Source organism: Ovis aries, chromosome 3, assembly GCF_016772045.2.
Source record: "Ovis aries strain OAR_USU_Benz2616 breed Rambouillet chromosome 3, ARS-UI_Ramb_v3.0, whole genome shotgun sequence".
Classification (NCBI taxonomy): Eukaryota; Metazoa; Chordata; class Mammalia; order Artiodactyla; family Bovidae; genus Ovis; species Ovis aries.
The window spans coordinates 62243441-62268528 of record NC_056056.1 but is presented as its reverse complement, the minus strand read 5'-3'; the positions used below and the strand labels follow the sequence as shown (position 1 = coordinate 62268528).

The window sequence follows — 25088 nt, the reverse complement described above, 5'->3', positions numbered from 1 at the left end:
TTCCTTCCTGCGATCTACAGCTAGACAGAGTTCTGAACAAAAGGGCTTTAGTTTAATGCCAGCTCAGGGACCAGGACTCTGAGAGGTCAGGGACCCAGGATGCTTATCTTCACCTGTCAGAGGGGCAGAGTCCTTTTAAGCAAGCCATTAGGTATGATTATAACAACAAGAAAAATGAAAAGCGAGTCAAAGAAACAGTTTTCAACATCGAGTCAGAATTGGCTTCTTCTCTGCACCACCTGGGTACCCTTGGGACTGGTTCCAGCACCCTGAGGATATCTAACTCCAGCAGCTCAAGTCTTCTGTACAAAATGGTGCACGCAGCCTACTCTCATCCTCGGCAGACTAGAGGTCATCTCCAGGTGACTGAGAATACCTCAGACAGCATAAACGCCATGCAAATAGTTGCTGGGGCGGCAAATCCAAGTTTTGCTGTTTGAAACTTTCTGTAACTTTTTCAAATATGTTTAGCTGTGGTTAGTGTAACAGGACAGATGGGGTTTAGACTTAGGAAGGGAAAGTGTTTTGGTTTTAGAACATGTGCTTGTTTGTTTTGCTTGTATCTTAACATTGAAACCTGCTTGAACAACTAGGAGAAAAGACTTGGGTTGTTAGGTCTGCTGGCTTCCCGAGCAAGTTAGATGCTTTGGGAGATAGAAAGACCAATCAAATGAGGCTCCTGCTCCCTAGAAACTTTCAATTTAGGACAGAAATCCTATCTCGAAGGAGAAGGACGGATTAAACAAACAAGCTTACTAGATGGTGACCTACATGCCATCAGGCAGTCAGCCAAAATAAATCAGAAGAACTGCCTTGTCTAATAGGCTTTGATACTCCTTACATCAAAATCTACCGGAGGATCAAGTGGAACAACTTCTGTGATTTTCCTCCGAGCATTCCTAGCCTGAGTCACTTTAAGAGTTTTCAGGTTCCTTTAAAGATCAGGATCTCAGCGTGGTTGGGACACTCAGGCCGCCTGGCACCGGATCCACCTTACACACTTCAGGACCCCTGTTTGCTCCAGATCACGGCTCTAGCCTGGTAGGGTCATGCCCCCACCCCTACAGCCATGAGAATCTGACAGCCACAGTCCCCAGGAAACTAGAATCTCCACGAGAAAGCACTTACGGTCCCCAGGGTCACAGGGCTCCAAAGTCCATCCTCAGATCCTCTTGGGAGCCACAGTCTCGAGGTAAGAAACCCCTGCCCCAAACCACTTCATGTCCAATTGTTCCTGCCTGGTTGGTGACACCCATGAGTCCCACCACAAGCACTTTTATAGAAGTGAAAGAAAGCCACTTGTCCCTTTTTGTGCACCAGCCCCAGGTGGCAACTTAACCTGCCTGTCAAACAGCCCTGCCAAGGGGCCACCACTCCTGTTCTAACAGATGAGAAGAAAGGGGGTTGGGTGTATCTCACTGGCCAACAGGGCCCCACACAGGTGACACAGTGCATTGCTTTAGATTTGGGAACAGTGAAAAGTAACCGCCTTCAGGTCACAGGGCTAGTGGGTGACAAAGCTGGGAGAAGCCTGACTGCCTAGCCCCGGGACAGGGCTCCCTCCTCAGCTCCTTGGTCTGCTGCTCGGTCATCTTCTCATCCACTCTCCACGGCCTCAGGGGGCTGTCACAGCTCACCTAGAATCCAGAGCCTCCTCCATATGTGGTCTCATGGCTCGCCGGCCTCACCTGAGGACTATGTCCCCACCTCTACACACAGCTGTCCCTCCCCCCTAAACAGTGTCATCTCTGCTGAAAGCATCCGGCGATGCCCCGGCTCTTGTGAACTCAATTTCAGGGCTGAGCCTGGCTTCTGCCCACATAACTGCCCTCTTTCCTGCCTCCATGGCCCTTACACATTTACCCAGAAATCATGACAACTGTTGGTCTCCAGGACAGGCAGTGTCCTTCCAATTGGACAATCTCTCTCATCGCTATTCATCCATCATCTTTCAAAGCCCTCCATCCAGCCCTCTCTGAAATGACCTCTCACCTGACTGACTTCCTTCTCTGCACTTTTACATGTTTTGAATGTCTATAATTACCATTTAACTCAAGCTTTACAAAATAACAGGCTTCCCTGGTAGCTCAGATGGCAAAGAATCTGCCTGCAATACAGGAGATCTGGGTTTGATCTCTGGGTCCAGAAGATTCCCTGAGAAAAGAATGGCTAACTACTCCAGTATTCTTGCCTGGAGAATCCCACGGACAGAAGAGCCTGGTGAGCTAAAGTCCACGGGGTCACAGAGTCGGACACGACTGAGCTACTAACACTTCACAAAATAACTATGGTACAGACTGTTTTTCCCCCACTAGGCTGTGTGTTGGTTATTATCCTTTGAATTCTCAGCACCCAGCACTGTGCCAAGAAAAGAGCAGGCATCCAGGAATGCAGGTTGACTCAGTGAATTCTCCCAGTATGTTAACCAAGAGGAGACAACCCCCAGAGGGACACCAAGAAAGTCTCATGGATATAAACAGAGGGGCAGGTGGACACGGGCTTGCTTGGCTCTTTGATGTGCTTCAATATGAGTGATCCTGATAAGTGAAGTATCACCATAAAATGTTCAAAGGACTCTCAGGAAAAATAAATCAGCACTTATCCCATAAATAATTAAAATGCAAAACTAAAATGCATGTTAAAAACTAATCTGTTGGAATGACAGCTTAAAGTTGGTGAAAAATGAATTATTTTCTATTAAGGTCACAGTGTTAAAAACTACTCATTTAATTTTAAGTTCACCCACCTAGAAAAATCCCCTAGGGAAAGTAACTTTTCCTTTTACTGATTCTTTATCCTTAAAAATAAAGGTTCTGCTCAGAGCCTCCTTTTTTTTTTTTTTTTTTTGAAGGCATATTTTATTTATTTTGGCTGAGCTGGGTCTTTGTTACAGCTTTTCTCCAGCGGTGGTGAGCAGGGGCTACTCTTCGTTGCAGTTCACAGGCTTCTCCCTGAGGTGGCTTCTCTTGTTGCAGAGCATAGGCTCTAGGCAAGCAAGCTCAGTAGTTGTGGGATCTTCCCAAACCAGGGATTGAACACGTGTCCCCCCCATCACCAGGTGGATTTTTAACCACTGGACCATGAGGGACGCACACAGCTCACTTTTACGCCAAAGCAAAGACCTAAGATTTCAGATTTGCTGCTCTCTGAGTTGTTGTTAAGGGGGCTAAGAGCTCACTGTGTTTGCTCAAACAGGACTCGGTCGTCTGTGACTGAAGACCCGCCCCCCGAGGACCTACCGGTTGTACAAATGGCCAGCTCCTCATCAACCATCCTGTGCAGAGGGTTCCAAGAGGAAGAAATGCTCTCCAAGACCCCTGCCTTGGGGTCATTTCAATGGAAGTGCCTTTGACTGGGAAATGGACAAGTCAGCTCAAAGCCACTCAGAAAATGATCGAGTTTAACCACAAAGGAGGTAGCTATGGTTCAGTTCTCTGCACATTCGTGTACTTAATGGAACATGAAGTGAGATTTTTCACAAACAAATCCACATGAAACACAAACAGGTCTTCCGTCTGTGAAAGAGATGCAGCCCTTCTCCCAGGGTGGAGTGAGTTAGGACCCCACAGGCCCCGAAGGACCATCTGGGACACAGAGCAGGGGCTTGGGGGGCACCGAGGGGTGGGGCCTCCAGACAGCATCACGGGACCAAACTCCCGGAGCAAGCGTCTCCTGGACAACAGACGATGAGGAGGGAACAGCACAGCTGCTCTAGGTACAGATGAACTTACTGTCCCATCTCAGGCAGGAGGGTCCTGACGCAGCTGTGTGCCCAGGCCCCCAGCGTCCTTCTGAGAAGGACAGAAAGGAGCAGGGCTCAGGGCACAGGGGAGGTCATTGCCTTGGCCCACAAGAGGAACTGACAGCAGAGCTCACCATTCTCCTTGAAGACGACAAAAACCCAGAATTCTAAGCAGACTGCAGACAAGACACAGATATGGCGAGGAGATGAAAGGACAGTCAACCAGACAGACGCTGGCAACCAACAAAAACCTGGTGAGCTGCTTAAGTTCTGCAAAGTATTCAGGAAAAGAAAAGTCAGAAAGCAAGCAGGGTATCCATGAACTACCCCTCCCCCAGCCCCACCTTCCCTTGCTAGGACCCACTCTGCTGCAGCCGCACCCAGGTCCAGCCACGCGCCCCTCCCCAGGCTCCTAGACTCGGCAAGCCGTCCTGTTCACCTGGGAGTCACTGAACCCTGAGCCCATTGCTTCCCTTGAACTGAGGAAAAGATCGTATGTCTCCGCCAGCTTGGAAATCTGCCCAGGGACTGACCCTGAGACCCTGGGGCTCCCCATCTCCGCCCTAGATAACTGCTGAATGAATGTCCCGCTGCAGGATGAACCAACCCTCAGAAAATACGGCCCAGCGGCCACAGGAAAGGCAGGAAGAGCGGGACAGCAGGTGTGAGACACCTGGGGTCCCAGGGTTCCTCAGGGACCCTACTTCCCCATGGCCACGGGACCACACACCACACCTCCTCCACCCTCAGGGAGCTTTTAAAGGCATGAGAACTGTACTTTTAATAACATCTTTTGGCCAAAATGCCATCAGAACTGTAAGCGCTTCAGGCAGTAGAAAATGAAGGCTAAGCTCTGTGTCATTAGGGAAACAGGAGCTGATGTTTCTTTCACCTCAATTCATGTATTAGCATCCCTAAGTTAAGGACCCCAGGAAAATTAAAAGTCCAGGAAACAGTGATGCCCCCGCCTTGTTCGAGCACAAAGTGATTTATGCCAGGATCTGCTCTGCCCAGAGAAGCAGAGTAGCAAGTGGACCTCTGAATAAATTGGCACCCAGGTGATGACAGGCCTCCAAAGCTCCCTCCACTGCAGGGACCCCACTGCCACCAGCACCATCACCTCCCTTACCATCATCAGCTCTATCACCTTCATGACCATTATCACCTCCATCACTTCCATCACCACTGTTACCTCCATCACCCCCATCAGCCTCATCACCTCCATCACCCCCATCACCTCCATCACTGCCATCACACCACTATCACTTACGCCTTCACATCACAGGGCAGGGGAGCCGTCCTGAAATCCTGGAATTCATGGGGAGGTGCTCTGAACTTAGCAGAAGCTGCTCCCCTCCTCCTGGTCACACACATACATCCCAGCCATGCTTAACTCTCAGATGGACATAGAGTCATCCCACGGTGGACTCTCACCCCAGTGAAGTCAAGCTCAGGTCATTAGATCTGGCAGGGCTGCTCCGTGGAAAAAGCTAGCCCCTCCCAGGACTGGTTGGCCCAGAGGCATTGAGAAGCTGCCCTCAGTGACTGAAGAAGAGCCGCCCAGACCCTGTGGGCCCTTCCGGGAGGCGAGGAAGCTGGAGGAGGGGAGCCCATCAGGGCACAAATACCATTCACCCGTATCCTGACACCACACAGTCTCCCCTAGGAAGGCAGAGACTCCCTCCCAAGAGGAAGGCTGACTATGCTGATGGCCTCTCACCAGGTGGCCCTGGGGGTCAAGACAGGCCCTTGCTCCTGGACTGGCAGGTTCACGGCCGGAGAGATGGACGCCCCTCCTCGCCGGGGGATCTACATGTTCAAAAGGATCCACCCTCAACTCTCACATGCAAAGCCCACCAGGTGGCCTGTACTTACCCACACAACTTCAACAGACTTAGTCTCATCACCCCCAGTGGCTGCAGTGGCAGCCTCCCTGCCCACTTTCGCATCATGTGCATGGCACTGCCTCTGGACCCACACACCCGTGGGAGCAGCAGCTGCTGGGAAGAGAAGCTGCCTTGAATGACAGGGCAAGAGTGGGGCTCAGAGCCTGAACGGCTCAGACTCCCACGGCCACAGCTGCCCAAGCCCAGCTTGGGAGTTAGCCCAGACCTGGGAGTTAGCCCAGACTGGGGGCCCAGAGCATGAAGTAGGTCAGAGTGACTTATGTGAAGATCCTCGGTCACCATCACAGCCCCTGGGCTTTCATCCTGGTGGATGAGAACATGCCGGGCACATCACAGGAAACCCACATTCACCAAAGAGACGCCAGAGCCCTCCAGGTCAGAGCTGCAGACCCTTTCCACAGGGAGCAAGCTGATGGGATGTATAATCCCTGTGCTATTTCAGGGAGAAATCGGCCTTTGTTATCTTTACTCGGAAATCTTCAAACAAGAGAGTATTTAAACTGAAAAGAACACACTGTGGATACTATCAAATCAGGAGCAACTGGTTGGTAACTTCCCATCATCATGGAAAGTCACACAACCCCTTACATCACTTTTCTAAAAACATAAAAATTACAGCTTTGTGTTCACACTCAGGGACGCTGCCCCAGAATCACCCGAAGGTCCCCAAACAAACACCTGGGGTAGCCTGCTTCCCTGTGAGATCCTCACATTGGATGGAGCATGGCAGTGTCTGCACCTGGCTTGGGAGCCACCAACAAGTTGGAAACACATACTCACCCTTGGCCATGGTGAGACTTGTCGGACTTCCCACCCCAGCTCCAGAGTGTCACCAAGCCCAGCAACACCCTCAGCGGGTTCCATCTGCAAAGGGTGACTGCAAATTAGCTGTAGGAGCAGGGAGGACAGCTCGAAGCCAACAATCACCAAAGTGACAGCAAAGAGGGGAGGCCCTGCTTTTGCCAATGTGGGGCATTTCATACAGAAGCACAGGAGCCCCCAGGGCAGCTCAGGGACCCCCAGGGCATCCCTGACTCAGGGGACAGCTCAGTAACTGCCATGAGTGACCCCTAGTCACCAAGAAAAGCTAAACCAACCCAACATCTTTGGTGCAGTGAACACAGTGAACAGAAACACTAAGAGTTAAGATAGTCTTGCAGTCTGGGGTGAGGGCGTGTCTATGTTGCATCAGTTACACACCTGGGCCTGTGCACTCTTACACATGCACCATTACATGTGCACTCTTACATGTGTGTTGTTACATGTACAGTCTTACACGTGCACCGTTACATGTGTGCTCTTACATATGAGCCATTACACATGCACTCTTACACATGCACCCTTCCATGTGTGTCTTTACACGTGCACCATTACATGTGCACTCTTACACGTGTGCATTACATATGCATCAATACATGTGCACCTTTACATGTGCGCCCACACACATGCCGTTACATGTGCACCCTTACACGTGTTACATGTGCACTCTTACACGTGTGCATTACATATGCATCAATACATGTGCACCTTTACATGTGCACACACAGACACGCCGTTACATGCGCACCCTTACACGTGTTACATGTGCACTCTTACATGTGTGTTACATTTGCACTCTTACATGTACACCATTACATATGCACTTATATGTGTGCTCTTACACGGGTGCCATTACATGTGTAATCTTATACCATGTGTGTTACATGTGCACTCTTACACGTGCGCCCTTACATGTGCACTGTTACATGGAAGTCACATTGAAGCTTAATGTTATAACTCAGAATTAAATCACAGACCCAACATTCTGCTTGAAATAAATCCTAAGTAGCAAAAGATGTGTCATCAAAGCAGAGACACAACTTCAAATGCTACAGTCGTTCACCTTAGTCACCAGGGTGTGGGGCTGCTGACCAACTAGGAAGGCCACCAGGGGACACCCAGTCCCTGCCCAGGCCCACTCCAGCCGGAACCCAGGAGCTGAATTTCCAGTGAAATGCTAACTCATCATTAAATCATGGAAAAGGAGTACGTCAAGGCTGTATACTGTCACCCTGCTTATTTAACTTCTATGCAGAGTACATCATGAGAAACACTGGGCTGGAAGAAGCACAAGCTGGAATCAAGATTGCCGGGAGAAATATCAATAACCTCAGATATGCAGATGACACCACCCTTATGGCAGAAAGTGAAGAAGAACTAAAGAGCCTCTTGATGAAAGTGAAAGAGGGAGTGAAAAAGTTGGCTTAAAGCTCAACGTTCAGAAAACTAATATACGGCATCTGGTCACGTCACTTCATGGCAAATAGATGGGGAGATAGTGAAAACAGTGACTGACTTTATTTTTTGGAGCTCAAAAATCACTGCAGATGGTGACTGCAGCCATGAAATTAAAAGACGCTTACTCCTTGGAAGGAAAGTTATGACCAACCTAGACAGCATATTAAAAAGCAGAGACATTACTTTGTCAACAAAGGTCCGTCTAGTCAAGGCTATGGTTTTTCCAGTAGTCATGTATGGATGTGAGAGTTGGACTATAAAGAAAGCTGAGTGCCGAAGAATTGATGCCTTTGAACTGTGGTGTTGCAGAAGACTCTTGAGAGTCCCTTGGACTGTAAGGAGATCCAAGCAGTCCATCCTAAAGGAGATCAGTCCTGGGTGCTCATTGGAAGGACTGATGTTGAAGCTGAAACTCCAATATTTTAGCCACCTGATGCGAAGAGCTGACTCATTTGAAAAGACCCTGATGCTGGGAAAGATTGAACACAGGAGGAGAAGGGGACGACAGAGGATGAGATGGTTGGATGGCATCACCGACTCAATGGACACGAATTTGGGTAAACTCTGGGAGCTGGTGATGGACAGGGAGGCCTGGTGTGCTGTAATTCATGGGGTCGCAAAGAGTCAGACATGACTGAGCAACTGAACTGAACTAAGTCCTCACAGCCTGAAATATAAATCTGATAATACACAGTGCAAACCAGAAAAGGCAAAAGCCTGAGTTTCAGGTCATGAACTTTCAAACAATCCATTAAACCAGCTTTGCCCTGGATGCCGCCCCAGGGGCAAGTCAGACTCAAACAACCCTGCCCTGCCCGGTGTCACTGAAAGGAGCTAGGGTACCCCCCGCCACCATCACCCTGAAGAAACTGCAGGTGACTGAGAAGGGAAACACCCCTCCCCCATGGTGCACCTGTCACCTCAGGAAACCGACAGCCGGGCAGGTGACAGTTTCATAACCATTTATGTGTGGGACGCTGGCCCTCCTTCTACCAGAGCTGGACTTCACTCTGTCCAGGGGGTAGAACACCATGCCTGTCAGGACCCAAAGAACAGCCCGCTGACGATGAAGCTGGTGAGGAAGGGACCCAAGTTATCAACCAGGCAGGAGACCACCACACTTGGGATTCAGAGGGTTCCTCGAGGTGCCTTCCTGCTGCCCTCGCTGTCACCACACCAAATCCCCAGAGCCTGTGTCATTGGAAGATCCTGTCACCTTGACACTTCAGAGGGGCTCCTGGTGTGGCCCACAGACCCTCCAAATCACACGGGCACAGGTCGCTGGAAATGTAAAAACAGGAGACACATGCCCTCTATCATGGTGTCTGGAGCTCTGCCAGCAGCCCGGTGTCCCCAGGGGCTCTGCAGCCACGTGTGGGCCTTGAACCATTGCTGAGGTGCGCTGGCTGGTGACAAACACAGTGGGCTTGGCGCCAGGCGCGGACCAGGGAGGCAAAGCACCCTGAGAATGTATTGTGCTGAGCAGCACTCAGGTACACATGTGGGTGGTGTGGTTAAATAAGATACGTTATTAAGCCAATTTCATCTGTTGCTTTTTGACTTCTGTAATGCGACTATAGAAGCTTGTAGGTTTCACAGGTGGTCTCCACCCTAGACCTGCAGACAGCACTGCCTGGAGGATACAATCTAGAATTTGTCCCATCCGAAGGCTTTATCTGAACATGTGTAAATCCGGTAGCTTTTTGTGCATGTGTTTGAGCCGTGGAGGCACAGATGTCCAGGAGAAGATGCTGTATCTAGTCCATCTCCATGGCCACCAGTGTGGAGCCCTGAGCAAGCACATCTGGCCCAATTTTAACACTCGGGCCAGGGGGCGGGCAGCCTCAGATGGACAGCAGAGGCTGCCATGTGAGAACACTGGACAGAAGGACTCTTCTGGGGACCCAGGTTCACTAACCACATTTCCATAATGTTGGTTTCACTGTTGAATGCAGAGCCCTTCCAATGCAGGAAGACCCCACAGCCCCACCTCCCCAGCACAGGGCAGGTCCTCGTGTTCCCCTGGCCTCTGAGGTGAGTGGCTGCCCCTGGCTCCAGCCCTGAGCGACAGCAGGCCACTCTCACCTGCCCCTCAGGTGGGAAAGGAAGACTTTTTCCCCTCAGCCCTCCCTCCACATCTGCCCCTTCTGTTCCACCAGGAAATTCTCCCACCCACCTGCCTCTTTCACGACGTGGTAAAGACTGCAGGAAGTATCCTGGCATCTCCCCAGTTGCATCCTGGTGAGGTGGAAACGATGGGAAAGAATCTGAACCCAGCTCATACCTCGCCTTCCCGCCCTATGGAGAGGGGCTCATAGCCCCAGCCCTCCACCTAGCATGGCCCCAGAAGAGCCCAAGTTCCTACACTCCTCTGGGTCTGCAAAGAGTGGAGGCAACCACAGCACCCAGATCGCTGAGTCATCACAAGGACTGGTGGACTGAGTCGAATTTGTTGCTTTTGTATGAAACTTTTTCCCAAAGAATTATTTATTAAGTGAATTAATGAGCTGAGCAGTGTCAGGCTCCTAAGTAAAATGGCTGAGGATGACCCTCTGTCTCCAGCTCCCCTGGAGCCTCCTGTCCACCTGGTCACTGACCCTCACTGGCCCTGATCACCTCCCTCCAGGACCAAGTCAGCTCCATGCACCTTGGGGCCCCAGGCCTCCAAGCCCATACTCCCTTTCCACTTGGCCAGCCCTCCGGGGGGTAGGGCTTCCAGAAATGTCCTCCCAACGCCTCCAACCTCCCCAGCCTCTGTGGTTCAGGCTAGCACTGCCCAGAGCCAGTGTCTGCACCACCTGGGGACTTTGACAAGCCAACGCTGGGCTGCATCCAGATCGAATGCATCAAGACCTCTGGGCTGGGGCCACGCTGCAGTGTTTATAGGACTTCAATGTGTGGCCCAAGCCCAGGAGCACCAGGTTCATAAAAGACCATGGCTGCAATCCTTTCAAGGACAGTTTCTTCCACAGAATAAAGACATCATCTATAGAATGCAAAGAGAGCTCACTTTTTTAAAAAACCTAAATTAATCCATCTAGAGTATAAAACACACACATCACAAAACATCTCCATTGCATCTGACATTTTTCAGCTGGCACCCCACTTGGTCTCTTGAAACACCCACACTCTGAGCTCCAGGGGGTCAGAGACCAGACCCTGGCCTCTGCGAGGCCACAGAGCCACATGGATGCCTGGAGGAGCCTTGCAGCCCTCTTCCCCCAGGGATGCTGGTGGGAGGCACAGAGCAGACATTTGGAGCAGTGACCTGGGCTCCCATTTGTGTCTGTCGCTACAGGAGGGGGCCTGCCTCCTGGCCTGTGAGGAGCTGCAGGAACCCCTGGGCTGAAGAGCAGATGACTGTCAACATGAATATTAATAGCAGCATAATTAACAACTGAGGTTGTCTGCCAGACGCTTGACTCTGATTAAAAAGAGTCCAGGAGCCAAGGCCCAGCGGGGCACACGGTTCTCTCAGCGTTGGACGGAGAGGTCTGAACGATCAGGTGGGTGACAGCCAGGGCAGTGCTCAGCCCAGCCGCTGGGCCGACTCCCCCCACCGCAGAGACCCAAGCCCCCACCCCACACACCCCCACCCCCCGACCCCTGCATGAATAAGGAAGGGACTGGGAGCTGAAGCTGGAACGTGCAGATGGGTCTCAGACCAGCGCTCACCTGAGCACAGCCTGCTCCACGGAGAACAGAAACAGGACTTCTGTTTTGTGGTAGAGTCACCAATCAGAACTGTTCCACAGCTGTAAATTCACCTAAAATAAGCTTCTAAACCACCATGGCTTCCGTCACTACAAATATCTGAGACTCAGGAGGACACCAGCTGTCCTGTGAACAGCCACCCAACTGTCCACAGGCAGCAGCTTCAGACTGGTTCGCATCCTGCCTCCCCCATCCCAGATGCAAGCTTTAGCCTGAGACACCATTCCTTGCACACTTTTAAACGCTGTGGTTTCTGCCTGACTAATGCCGTCTTTAATTATACATCATCGAGCACCTTGCTGGATCTAATGGGGTCTATTATTCATCAAAACGGCCCCATCAGCAACCACAGTCCCCAGAGCCAATTACTCAAGCCTCCCTCCAGGTTTCACAAGTGCCCGCCCGCCCCTGCTGACGCCTGCACACACCTCAAGCCCCAGCCTCTCACTAATTGGCCCAGAAGACCAGACCGCACGATGCCAGCTTTCCACTGGTCCCATGAAGCCCAGTGACAGCTGGCAGCTCTCGGGCAGCCACACATCCAGGTCCTTCATGCCATGTGCTCTGCCCGGGCAGCACCCAGAAGGCCAGCGCTGCCCAAGCCCTGTGGCAGCTGGTAGCAGAGCCAGAGGGGCCTGCCGGGACTGGACACAGTGTGGGCTCAGACAGGTCTTTCCTGTCACCACTGGACAGTTCAGTCCAGCTGGACGGGCTTTCTTAGCACATGACTCACTGTGAGGAAACTAAAGGTCACCAGAAGTCAGCTAGTCCCCAAACTTTCATTCAAAGGGATGAAATGCCAACCAAATTAATAATGGTAAGTGTGTAACATATAAAAATGATACATATATATTTATACTTCCTATATATTAGTATATGTGTATTTGTTGTTGTTCAGTCACTAAGTCATGTCCAACTCTTTGCAACCCCATTGACTGCAGCCCACCAGGCTTCTCTGACCTTCACTGTCTCCCTGAGTTTGCTCAAACTCATGTCCACTGAGTCAGTGACACCATCCAACCATCTCATCCTCTGTCACCCTCTTTTCCTCCTGCCTTAAATCTTTCCCAGGATCAGGGTCTTTTCTAATGAGTCAACTCTTCGCATCAGGTGGCTAAAGTATTGGAGTTTCAGCTTCAGCATCAGTCCTTCCAATGAATATTCAAGGTTGATTTCCTTTAGGATGGACTGGTTTGATCTCCTTGCTGTCCAAGGGACTCTCAAGAGTCTTCTCCAGCACCACATTTCAAAAGCATTAATTCTTCGATGCCCAGCTTCTTCATGGTCCAACAGTCACATCCATATCTGACAAGTGGAAAAATCATAGCTTTGACTATACAGAACTTTGTTGGCAAAATGATGTCTCTGCTTTTTAGTACATTGTCTAGGTTTGTCATAGCTTCTCTTCCAAGGAGTAAGCGCCTTTTATGTGCATGTATCTGGGCTTCCCTGGTGGCTCAGAGGTTAAAGCGTCTGCCTGGAATGCTGGAGACTCGGGTTTGATCCCTGGGTTGGGAAGATCCCCTGGAGAAGGAAATGGCAACCCACTCCAGTACTCTTGCCTGGAGAATCCCATGGAGGGAGGAGCCTGGTAGGCTACAGTCCATGGGGTCACAAAGAGTCGGACTCGACTGAGTGACTTCACTATATACATAAATCCATTTACATATATTGAAATACATTTGTCACTGAGTGAGAATGAACAGGTCAGGCTCTAATTCCAAACGATTTACCTAAACAACCGATGATTTACCTGTCATACTTGTAAGAGAAACTCAAGTTACTAAACCAAGTGCCCTAAGACCTAGAAGCAGAAAGATATAACTGGAAAGGTCACTCAGTGGACAATTAAGAAGTAAATCACTTTTGAAAGCACTGGGAACTGTGACAGTGTGAGACCTCGTACGTTCGACCCTCTTGAATAATTGACGCTGCATCTTTCTCTGGCCCCTTTATGGGGCTATGTTTAGAATTCCATTTAGTGCAGCAAGATTTTCACTCAACGTGACTCAGATGTGTTGACCAAGCAGCAGATGAAAAATAACAAATACACAAAGAGCATTTCTTTGCTGTCCAAGTACTGTAGCTTGTCCCGGGCTGGCCGGCGCAAGTGGACTGGGTTCTGCCTGCAGCATGCTGTCCATGCAGCAGCTCACTGGGCTTGCTGGGCTCCAGTCCTCCCATCGGAGCTGGATCCGGCTCGAAGGAGCAGCAGCCTATGAGGAGACTCTGAGTCATGCTGCTGCTTCCCCTGCTCTTTTTAGTCCAGTTTCGAGTGCAGGGAGAAGGGAGCCCTACCACACTTCTTAAACCATTCACCGCAGCCACCACCTCTCTGACACTCTCGCATTTCAAGGTGAATTAGAATTCCAACAGGACAGACATCACACATGCATCAAGTACATCGGACTGGAAGATCTTCCAAGGAAGGCAGATCAGATCCAAAGTGACCTTGGTCTCTTCGAGCACCATAAAGTTAGAGCATTTCCCCACCTGAATCCTGCTGATGTTTTATTCCAAAAATGTACCTCGAAAAAAAGCATATTAACCGCGAAAATAAAGGTTAAATACAGACTGAAGTGAAATGCACACTTGAAACAGCTCTATAATTGAGACTCAATCTCATCCTGCTCCAGCGAGCCCGCGAGCTCTTACGGGCTGGACGAGGGAACAACGAGGGTAAGTCTGTTCTGTAGAGGCAGGAGGTGTAGATGAGGCCCCCACCACTTCCTACACAGGTGGGAGGTATAGATGAGACCCCCGACTCCTCTCCCCCCATCCCACTACCCCTATCCTGCAGAGGAGGAAGCTGTGCCCCTTCCCTCTCAGCAGAGCCCCAAGCAGCAACTCAGCACCCAGCAGGGTTATTAAGCTGCCTTCCCTAAAACAGATGACCTTCTGGGCTGTTTTTCAGTTCAATGAAGCTTGTAAGGATCAAGAATGCTACCTCAATAACAGATAAAAGTTGGAGGCAATTTAAAGGTGAAACAGATTCAAGCCCTTAGACGCTCCTCAACACTCAGAATTTCAGTCATGGGAACTGGATTTGAACCGACTTTGAACCTAGAGGTACAACATGTATGAGATACATACACACACACATAACTTAGGACACCATATTCCGACTCCACTAGCAGTCAGGTGGACCCGGGGAGCGCACCTCGGTGGTGATTTGAGGTTTCAAGATGTGTGCGGGTGATGGTACCCAGCCGACAGCCCCTGGGTTGTGTTGGTCCCCACCTGCATCACCTCCTTCACCCACTAATGTAGACAGGCTCTCCCCTGCACGAGTGCAAAGGCCCAGAAGAGCCAAGCCATCTGCCCAGGCATGAACACACCCATCCTCAGTGCCAGTCCTGGTTGTCCACCAAGTCCCCACCCACCCTCCTCATATGGCCCTCAGGAGCCCAGAGACCCGCCAATACCTGAGGTGGGGTGGCAGGGCGCAGCCCAGGGGGAGGTGGGCCTGGGTCCCAAACCCTGAGGAGCAGGACTCCAGTCCTCAGGGATGGGGTGTGGGGGTGTGTGGTGTGGGGGTTGTGGTGGGGGGTGGCCAAGTTGAGTCTGCTCCCTGACCTGAATGAACACCTGGCTCTCACGGTGTCACGGTGCCCCTGCATCTGCTTTGAGACCCCTGGTATCATCCCAGGATGGTGACAGAACAGGATGGACAAAGATACATCCCTGAGGACAGAATGGAGCCCTGGACAGACCCAGGTGCCTGGGCCTCCACACTTAAGCTGCCAGCAACCTGTCCCCAGAGCCATGGCCAACATGAAACTCTCCCACTGGGAACCCCAAACTCAGCACCAAACTCTGCACAGGCCCGCCCACAGGGCCCAAGACACCTGCAGGTGTGAGCAGAGTGACCTCAGGACCCAACCGCCTGGTTTGGGACCAGAGTCTCTAATTGACTAGGTCTGTGATAGTTAGAGGTAGCTAATCAGGAAGCCAGTAGGCTGGTGTGTCCAGAGTTCATCTCCAAGGTCAGTTTCCATTTGCTAAGAAGCAGCCTCACTGAGCTGAGGTTGGAAAGCAAGGAGACACACTTACACCGCCCGGCCCACCTGCACACAGCAGGCACTCAGTAACGGCTACACGTCCCAGAGGAGCTGGTTCTGCACCCAGGGCCCTTCTAAAAACATGTCCTGAAGGACTTGGCATGACTCTTCCATCACAAAGGCTGGCGTCTGTCCTGGAGATACCGTGACCGCGGTCACCACTGCTTGCCGTCCTGGGAGCAGCTCGGCTTGCATAACCTCCAGGTCCCTTCTCTGGAGCCCCTGTGACACCCTAGAGAAAGCCACAGCCTCCCTCCCTTAGGACACAGTCGTGTCCTAGCCCTAACCTTCCACAGGACAGCCAAGGTGTCCACCCCACAGAGGGCTGCACCTGACTGGCCACTGTCCAGGTCAACACTCCTGCTGGGGAGGCCGGTGCTCACCAGGAGTCCGCTGTCTGGATTCTCAAGCATGTTTATGCAAGCATGCCTGCATACTTACATACAGATACAACTCTAATTAAATAATACGTAAACCAAAGAAATCTAAGTGCAGAAAAAGTCACTTCTTGGAAAACCAAGGTGATGACTTAGGAAAGACTTATCAAAGAGAGATGGCTTTAAAACTGTCACTTGGCAGGAACAAAAACAGAACACATTCAGGGGGAATTATTTAAAATCTGGAAGGTGCTCCACTCGGATTATTTTGAGTCTCTTAGTCCTCAGTCGGAGAAGGCAATGGCACCCCACTCCAGTACTCTTGCCTGGAAAATCCCATGGACGGAGGAGCCTGGTAGGCTGCACTCCATGGGGTCGCTACTAGTTGGACACAACTGAGCGACTTCACTTTCCCTTTTCACTTTCATGCATTGGAGAAGGAAATGGCAACCCACTCTAGTATTCTTGCCTGGAGAATCCCAGGGACGGGGGGAGCCTGGTGGGCTGCCGTCTATGGGGTCGCACAGAGTCGGACATGACTAAAGCGACGCAGCAGCAGCAGCAGTCCTCAATCCATTTGAAAGAAACAAATAGGAAACCATAAATTGTGACTGTGGCTTAAACTAGAAAGGCAAGTTAGAACCCAGAGAACACTTTGAGTCTGCATCCAAAATATGGTGAATTATTGTATGTGTGTGTTTATAAGATAAAATAGCAAATAGACATCATTGGTATGGGTCATTTTGCTGCTCCCATTACTGGGTCGCTCCCATTACCCGGACTCCATCCAGAGATACTGCTGGCCAAGAGACAACACAGGTTTCCAGCTTAAACAGCCCCAAGTACCTGTGGGCAAACTAGTCAGACTCTAGCACTATGTTTCCCATCAGCAAGAGCCTTAGCCAAACCCTCCATAGGCCTTTAACTGTGATAATATCCTTCCTTTAACCACCACAAAGTTCTGGCCAAAACCTGCCTGGCGCCCCCAGGAACCTCCTGAGAGTAGAATGGCTCTGGGCCCTAATGTCAGCTCCACTGGGGATACGCCTACCTGGTCACCCAGGATGGTGCCTGCACAGTGCAGGTGTATGCCAAACACAAGCAAGGGATTTTCCAAAAAATCACTCAGAAAAAGACTGCAATTGTCTGATATCTGTGCCCTACTCATTCACATTAAAAAGTACTTTCTGAATTACTCAACTGGGAACCACAAAACCCTCTCAGGAAGACCAGTGGCCCTAAAAACCTCCATCAATTCAGTTAGGGTGTTTGAGGGGTCACCTTGCAAAACTGTAAAACAGAAGAAAAAAAAAAAAAAACTTAGGCTGAGAAACTCAGCAATTGCAGTGGCAGCACATCCCACAGGCTAAGGCGACTCTGATAGCCACACAGGATGGTGGCATCTGACAGCCATGGATGGTGGGCACCAAAACCAGAGTGTAAGAGCTCCAGGGCAGCAGATTTAACTCATTTCTAACACCTTGTCCCAGGCAGCACAGGTGAATGCAGACCCCCACCCACCAGGCTGGAGGGTCCGAGTACCTCCAGTGAAAGATGCAAGTGAGGGTTTGGAAAGTGCTCCCAGAACCAAATGGAGTTAAGTCCACTCCAGCATCTACCTGTCACTAAATTAACAGACATCTAAGCAGATACCTGCTAATCCACCCATCTAATAAAACTTCCCTGCTGACCCAAAGGAAGGTTGGAGGAGCTTCTCACTAGGAAATGGGACTGTCTTATATTTAGTCACCTACTACTAAGGCATACATAGTACCCACTGATGACAAGTGCCCATCTATGAAACAGCACACGGCAACAGCCGGGTCCAGATTTATTCCAGTGGACAGTCAAGTACCAGAGCCTACTTGGAAGTGATGCTCAGCTTAAGGTTTTGCCTGTGACACTCACAGGGCTGCTAACAGTCCTCTATGCAGGACATCTGGTTGCCAAGAAGACACCCAGCGATTAACCAGTGGCTAAAAGGATAGATGATACTACAGTCCACATGGACGCTACTCTTTCTTTCCTCTCTGAAAATGATCAAATGTAATATCAGATTTAATTCGTACCCTTCCTAAGACACAAGCTTAGTCTTGGTGAGGGGGACCTGAAAGAAAGGACTGAGCTCACACAGGTAAAACAGGAAAATGAAAAAGGGAAATGTGTTCCAGAGTCTGCTGGGTTCAGACAGACCTGGACAGAATCTGTTTGCTGCACGTATCCAGACAGAAAGTCAGTTCACCATCCCCAACCCCAGGCGACAAAAAATTAATTCTCTGGAACTAAGTGTCATCACTAAAAATTATAAGTTCAGCCCCTTCACAAATGTCTTTAACTGCTGCAAGTGCCATGGATTCCAGGAGCTGCCTCAAGGCCTCCCACCCTCCTGATCAGACTCCATTCACAAAACGTTCTCACTAGAAGAATCATTCAAAAATCATTTCATTCTCTGAGCCAGAGGAGGTAACCCACTTGTTTCGTAAAAAAAGGGGCCTTCAGTTATAATACCTTAGACAATAACAGCAAGGCAGGAAAGAAAAGTTTGAAAATCTGTAACAAGAATACTTATAACTGGATTTAATCACAATTAAAAACCAAATTAATTAACACAATCGGGCTTCCCTGGTGGCTCAGCAGTAAAGACTCTGCCTGCAATGCAGAAGACACAGGAGATGCCGGTTCCATCCCTGGGTCGGGAAGATCCCCTTGAGGAGGGCATGGCAACCCACTCCAGTATTCTTGCCTGGAGAACCCCATGGACAGAGGAGCCTGGTGGGCTACAGTCCCTGGAGTCGCAAAGAGTCAGACAGGACTGAAATAACTGCACATGCATGCGATTAACATCCTCAATTCTCCTTCAGCAGGGATCCCATTATAAATATTCCTTGACTATTCTTGACTTGAGAATGGTCATTCCCCCTGATTAATAGGAAAAACCCAGTTTGGCAAAGTTTGACTTTTAACTCCAAAGCTTAACTACCCAAGGGCTTAAGTTCCTAACCTCAGAGACACTGCAGCGCTGAGCAATTCGGTGGAGACCTTCCCTCACTGCAGTACTTCAGATATAAGAAGGATTCATTAAATGGCTTCTGCACCACCACACCTTTAAAAGGTCAAAAGCAGAGGGGTATGGCTGTGCTTTCTAAAGTGAATATTTGCAACATATCAACAATCCTTTTAAGCTTCTCCACATTTAAACAAAACACGAAACACAAGTACTTTCTCATCTCTCACTTAAACCAGCATCCCATGGATTGGCTTCCCCCAGCCACAGAGCCCAAGGTGGCCGAGGTGTGAAATGACACACTCTGAGTAGCTCTTGAAACAAAACCGCCAGAACCCTCCAGATACCGTCTTTGAAACAGAAGCAGTCCACACTGTACAACGGAGCTGCACCAAAGGCAAAAGGAGAAAAACCCTCAAATAACAACCCAGTGGGAACACGGCAGGCCTGAGATCCCAGGACAGGACCAGGGCTGCCAGACAGGCCCCGTCCACCAAGGGCTGAGGCAGACATTCCTGGGCTCCAGGTTGACTTCTTCCCTCCTGCTAAACGGGTTTGCAGTGTGTGTTCTAATCCAGGCGCGCACTGGCCTCTGCCAGACTCCCCCTTGCCAGACACCAGGCAGGAGGCTCCCCTCCCCCTCCCAGCAGCCAGGACCTGGGAAATCAGCAGGCACTAACTTCAGTCCAGGTGGGCAAGGGTGTACAGACGGTTAATCTGGGGTCCAGGAGAAGAAGACTATGTTCAGAGAGACCAAAGGCCCAGCAAAGTTACAGGGGGAGAAACAGGTCCAGTCCAGCAAGGGACTGGATGGGGACAGGGGCAGGAAGTCCTGGCCACACCAAGTGGTGGTGGTGGGGGGGCACTGACACACACGCACAGGCCACATAACAAGTGCAGGTGGGCACAGGGATTCCAGAGGGAGAGGATGGACGTCAAGTCACAAGGAGAAGTTGGAAGGGGGTGGGATGGGAAAACGGTGATGCCCCAGAGTTGGCAAGTGGGACCCGGAGTGTTACACCTACGGAGTCGATGGAGGGAAGCCAGTCGAGAAAGAAGCACAAGGTGAAGGCCATCGCAGAACACCCCTGGTCCCCCGCCCCTCCGCACTGCCCCCTGCCCCCAACACACGCACAACTCGGAGAAGGGCACACCCACCTTTGCTGGGGGCGCGCTCCTGCTGGTCGCCAGCTCGCGCAGGCTGGAGGTGGCGCCGGTAGCCGCGGGGAGGAGGATTGGGGATCCAGGGGAGCTGACCCCGCCACCCGCGAGGGCCGAGGCCGCCCCCGAAGCGGGGCTGGGGCCCGGGCCAGGACGCGCGGGCGGACTGCTGCCGGGGCTGGCGCCAGCGCGGGGCCGCTGGCGGATGCCGTCCAGCAGGCGCACCAGCAGAATGTTGGCGGGCAGCTCGTCCACGCCGCAGCCCACCAGGATGCGGCACTCGGGGCAGCGCAGCTCGCGACGCGAGCTCACGATGCTCTCCAGGCAGCGGCGGCAGAAGGTGTGCTGGCAGGGCAGCACCTTGGCCGTCGTGTCCAGGCGTTCCAGGCACACGGAGCACTCCAGCAGGTCCAGCAGCGACGACTCGTCCATGTCCCCGCCCAGCCTGTCGCCGTCGTCTTCTCTCTGCGCCGCGGCGGCCGCCCGGGATGCGCACAGCCTGGGCGCTCCGAGCAGCATGGGGGCGGCGCCGGCGGCGACCGCGCGCACCTTTAGGTCCCGGGGCCGTTGCGGGCGCCGCCGCGGGCAGTGGGAGCCAGGGTCGCGCCTGGACGGCCGCTTGGGGACCGGGCTACACCGCGACTTCCTTCCCTGAGGCTGGCAGCGCCAAGGGGTGCCAATTGGCCTGCGCGGCAGGGACCGGAGCTCCGAGTCCCGCAAGCCCCCTCCGGACCGCCGAGCCCACCCAGTGCTTCGGAGCGCAGCGCCCGCAGATGCAGGCTACACCTGTCCCTCCTTTGCGAGTCCGGCCGGCACGGGTTCCAGCGGCGCCGCCGGGCGGGCAAGACACCCGGCGGCTCTGAGCTCTCAGCCGCCAGTCCGATCCCGGGGGAGGCGGGGGCGCGGCGTGCGCGCTCCCCCGCACTGCCTCGGTGCGCCCTGGGCCTCCCCGCGAGCCGCTGCCCAGCGGGTGCAGCCAGACCCCTCCTCGTCCTCGGCCGCGAGCACGTGCGCGGGGAGCGCGCGGAGGTCACGGTCACTGCGGGGCGCCGGGAAGGGGCAGCCGCGCCCTGGACCTGACCCGCCTGGGCGCAGGCCGGACACCAGTCCTGTTCTTAAGGCGCCTTCAGCGTCCCCAGGAACTCCAGGGCGCTCCCCAGCGCAGGCCCGGGCCTGTCCCCTCTGGCGACAGAGCCTCCTGCGCTCTCCGTGAGCCTCTGAGCGGGATGTTTCCGCCTGACGCTGCAGCGAAGGAAAGTTTGGGCGGCGCTATCCCGACCGCCTCCTTGGGCAGCGCCTGCCAGCAGCCTGGGGACGCAGCCAGCACCCGGGCATCCTCCTCGACGACGGCCGGTCCCCTGCCTGGCGGCGCGCGGAAGTGACAGCCCCAGAGTCGGGTGGGCGCGCGGGGCGCCGGGCGAGGCGGAGGGGGGAGGGCGCTGGAGTCCTCCCGGCGACGCGGGTCCGAGCCTGCGCCGCTGCCTGCCGGACCCCAGCCTCTCACGGGCCGCCCTGGGGACGCGCTCGATCCCTCCTCCGGAGGCGCAGACGAGGGGAGCAGCGGTCTCCTTCCCGGCGCCCGCCTTCGGGCGCGTCAGAGCGACGCAAGAGCGCACGGAGGCCCGGGGGCCGCGGGGCCGCGGCCGGTGGCGCAGATTCCCTGCCGAGCGCTGCCCCCTCGTGGCCGCTCTGGGCCCCGCCGAGGCCGACACTGCCTGGTCCAGGACTGGGCTACCGAAGAAAGGCGCGAGAGCCTGACGGCTGGTCAGGCTGTCTTGAGGTTTGTGAAGCTGTGTGTGTCTTTTTTGACGTTTCAGGGAGAAAATAATATCTGTTGAGGCGTCAATGCCAAAAACGTTCATCTTTTTATTTAATCCTCTAAACGGCCCTATGAGATAACTTTAACCTCATTTTTGCATGCAAGGAAAATGAAGCTTATGCTTATGAAATCATTGCAGCTGGATTTTTAAAATCTTTGTGTCTCCAGAACTGAAGGCATAGAAAAGATCTCAGTCCACTGTGATACAAGTTCCTGACAAGCCACATAGTTTTACACTGGAATATCCCCAGTGCCTAGGGAAACACCAGGCACATACTAGGTGCTCAGTAAACATTTGTGAAATTAATGGAAAAATGGTCTCCAAGTCATTGCCTAGTGGTGATTTGAATGCACATCTTGGTTCAGGGTATCCAGCCAGAATCGTATGCGTATTCGTGCATGCTAAGTCGCTTCAGTCACCTCTAACGCTGTGTGACCCCATGGACTGTATGTAGCCCACCAGGCCCCTCTGTCCATGGGATTCTCCAGGCAAGAATACTGGTTGCCATTCCCTTCTGGAGATCCTCTTGACACAAGGATCGGATCAGCATCTCTTATGTATCCTACAGTGTGAAGTAGGCTCTTTACCACTAGCATCAACTGGGCAGCCAATCCTGAGTCATATGCTCAGTCTATTATCCATGTACCTGAGCATGCATTCATCATGTAGGGTACAGCCCTGGCCCCAGAGAGTCAGCGAGAGAAAGTTCACAGCACATCCTCAGAACTTGCTGTCTGCACTGAAATGTCGCCATGAAGGGCGGCCTGGAGGGCTTCAAGGAGGAGGCCTTCAGCCTCATGAAGGAGGTGAAAGGACCCCCGAGCAGGGCATCTGCAAGGTCAAAGGTACAATGTGAGGAGCCGAGAAGACACCTGATTGGCAGGAGAACAGGGAACAATGGGTGTGCTAGTAGAGCTCAGGCTGATGGTGGAGCAGGAGGAAGTCAGGCTTGGTGACCAGCCAGCCTGAGGATGCATGGGTCTTGGGAAGGCTTGGGTGGGCAGCCCTGAATGTGGTCTCTTGGGACAAGGAGGAATCTGACTCAGGAGAGATAGTGTGATGACAGCAGACATGTACTTAATGCCACTGAACACCTAAAATGGGTGAGCTGGTATATTTCATCACACTGTAAAAATAAAAAAGCCTCAACAGGGGCTCCGGGGCTGAGGACTGTGGCCCACGAGGAGGATGAGCCAGAAGCATTTGGACATACAGCATCAGCCTCCACACAACCCACAAGGTGAGTTAACAGGAGGCCTCTACTTTGCAGGGGAGGAAACCTGGGCACAGAGAGGACAAGTGAGTTGCCGAAGGTCACACAGCTGCTCAGTGGAAGAGTCAGAACCTGCATCCAAAGGGTGGAAATCTAGAGTCAGTTTCATATGTGCCCAGCTTCTCAAGCTCATGAATAAGGCAAGCACTGAGGTTTATCAGGTTGTAGGCAGCCAGGAGCCCCAGGCAGTAGATGATGAGGGAGAGCAGAGCCATGGGCACCTGGTGCCATGGGCAGCGGGGAAAAGCAGCACCTGAGAGCCCTGAGACAAAGCCATGGAAGGGCAGGGAAAGAGCAGAGGGGCCTGAGGAGGGTGGGCCCCTGCTGGTGAGCATGGTAGGGGATGCAGATGTGAGCCGGGCTGACCCCAGGAAGCCTGGGGAGCCACACAGTCACACTGTCCCTGGTGCCCCCGCCTCCACAGCCAGATCACAGTCCATGCAGGTTGCCTGGGTTCTTCACGGCTGTCCACTGCTACTGAGGCAAGACCACCTGCCTTAATCGGGCCCCCAGAGACACAGTGCAGGTGTGGTGGGGGCTGTCGGGTCTCGAGGTCACTCTCCCCACAACACCCGAACAAAGCCCAGCACTGGGCTCTCTGCGCTGGACAGAGGCAGAGGCTGCAAATGCCAGGCATGATCCGGGATGGCAGGACAGTTCCCTTGGCCCTGGGAGAGATGACACTGTGTGATGCCTGAGTGCCCAGAGGCATAGAGCTTTACTGGCCAGGGAACTCTTTATTGGCTGAGTACTCTGTATCCTTCTTCTCCTATAGGTTCCTGGGCTCCCCTCTCAAATAAGCCACATGCCCCCAAACCTGCCCTGAGGAACTGCTTCTGGGGAAACTGAAACCAAAGCAAGTGAAGGGTGGGCAGCCTGTAACCTTCAGCCCTCATTTCCCTGGATACCTGCTCCTCCCTTGACCCTATCCTCTCCCCCATGCAGCACAGAGACTGTGTCTCCCTTTTCTGAATCCATGCTCTTGCACGTTTGGATTGAAGCTCACATCCTCCCCACAAGCAAGCAGGTGCTGTGCACACCAGAGGAAAGAGACACCTCCACTGGCCAGGGAGGAACAAGGGAAGGGGTGGGAGGCACCATCAAGACCCCCAGCAGAGCACAGGGGCTGAGATAAGAGGCCAGACAGCAGGTCTTATTTTGGGCGTGAGTCTGAAGTTCTGGCAGCTCCGGAGGCACAGTGATGTGAACAGAACTCTGGAGGGAAATCGGAGCCTGGCATGCAGGTCTGGGAGAGATTTTCCTGGAGGTGATGGATGAGGCCGCGGGTGAGAAGAGGAAGCTGCGTTCCTTCTTTGGATCTAGAAGGGAAGAATCTTCCTGCCTTCTGCTCAGAGGACGAGGATGAGGCCAGGGAGCCTGTGGCAGGGGGTACTCTCAGTCACTGCAACACAGTGCATCTGCAGATGGCAAAATGCTTACAGGTGTGAGAAGTGCTTCGCAAATGATGCAGAGGGGATGACAGAGCATCCGTCTTGGGCTCACAGAACATGTGCTGGTGTTTATGTCTGAAGCAGTGGCTCCACGTGGTTTCAACGTAAATATCATTAGTCCAAGGTCAGGATGTGTCCTTGCTCTGCAGAAGCCCACGTTTGCTTCCTTACCTTGGGACACCTGGACACCTGGCTGGGCAGAATGTGAGCTGCTTAAAGCAGAGGAGCCACCACGAGGGCCGTGGAGGGAGGCTGGGGCGTCTGTGCGGGGAAGAGACACCTGAGCTACAGGCAGGTAGGA

At 52.6% G+C, this 25088-nt stretch overlaps 1 protein-coding gene across 3 annotated transcripts in view; it reads right to left on the bottom strand.

Annotated features, from left to right (window-relative positions):
• Nucleotides 1-21830, bottom strand: part of SH3RF3 (SH3 domain containing ring finger 3) — a 159966-nt gene extending 138136 nt beyond the window's left edge. For all 3 annotated transcript variants that reach the window (XR_006059191.1, XM_027966794.2, XM_060412132.1), the window contains exon 1: nucleotides 20241-21830. Coding sequence is in view for 2 of the 3 variants with exons in the window: in XM_027966794.2 (XP_027822595.2) it covers nucleotides 20241-20762 (522 nt within the window). In the remaining variant the exon portion in view is untranslated. The remainder of the gene's footprint in view (nucleotides 1-20240) is intronic.
• Nucleotides 21831-25088: the final 3258 nt, after the last annotated feature.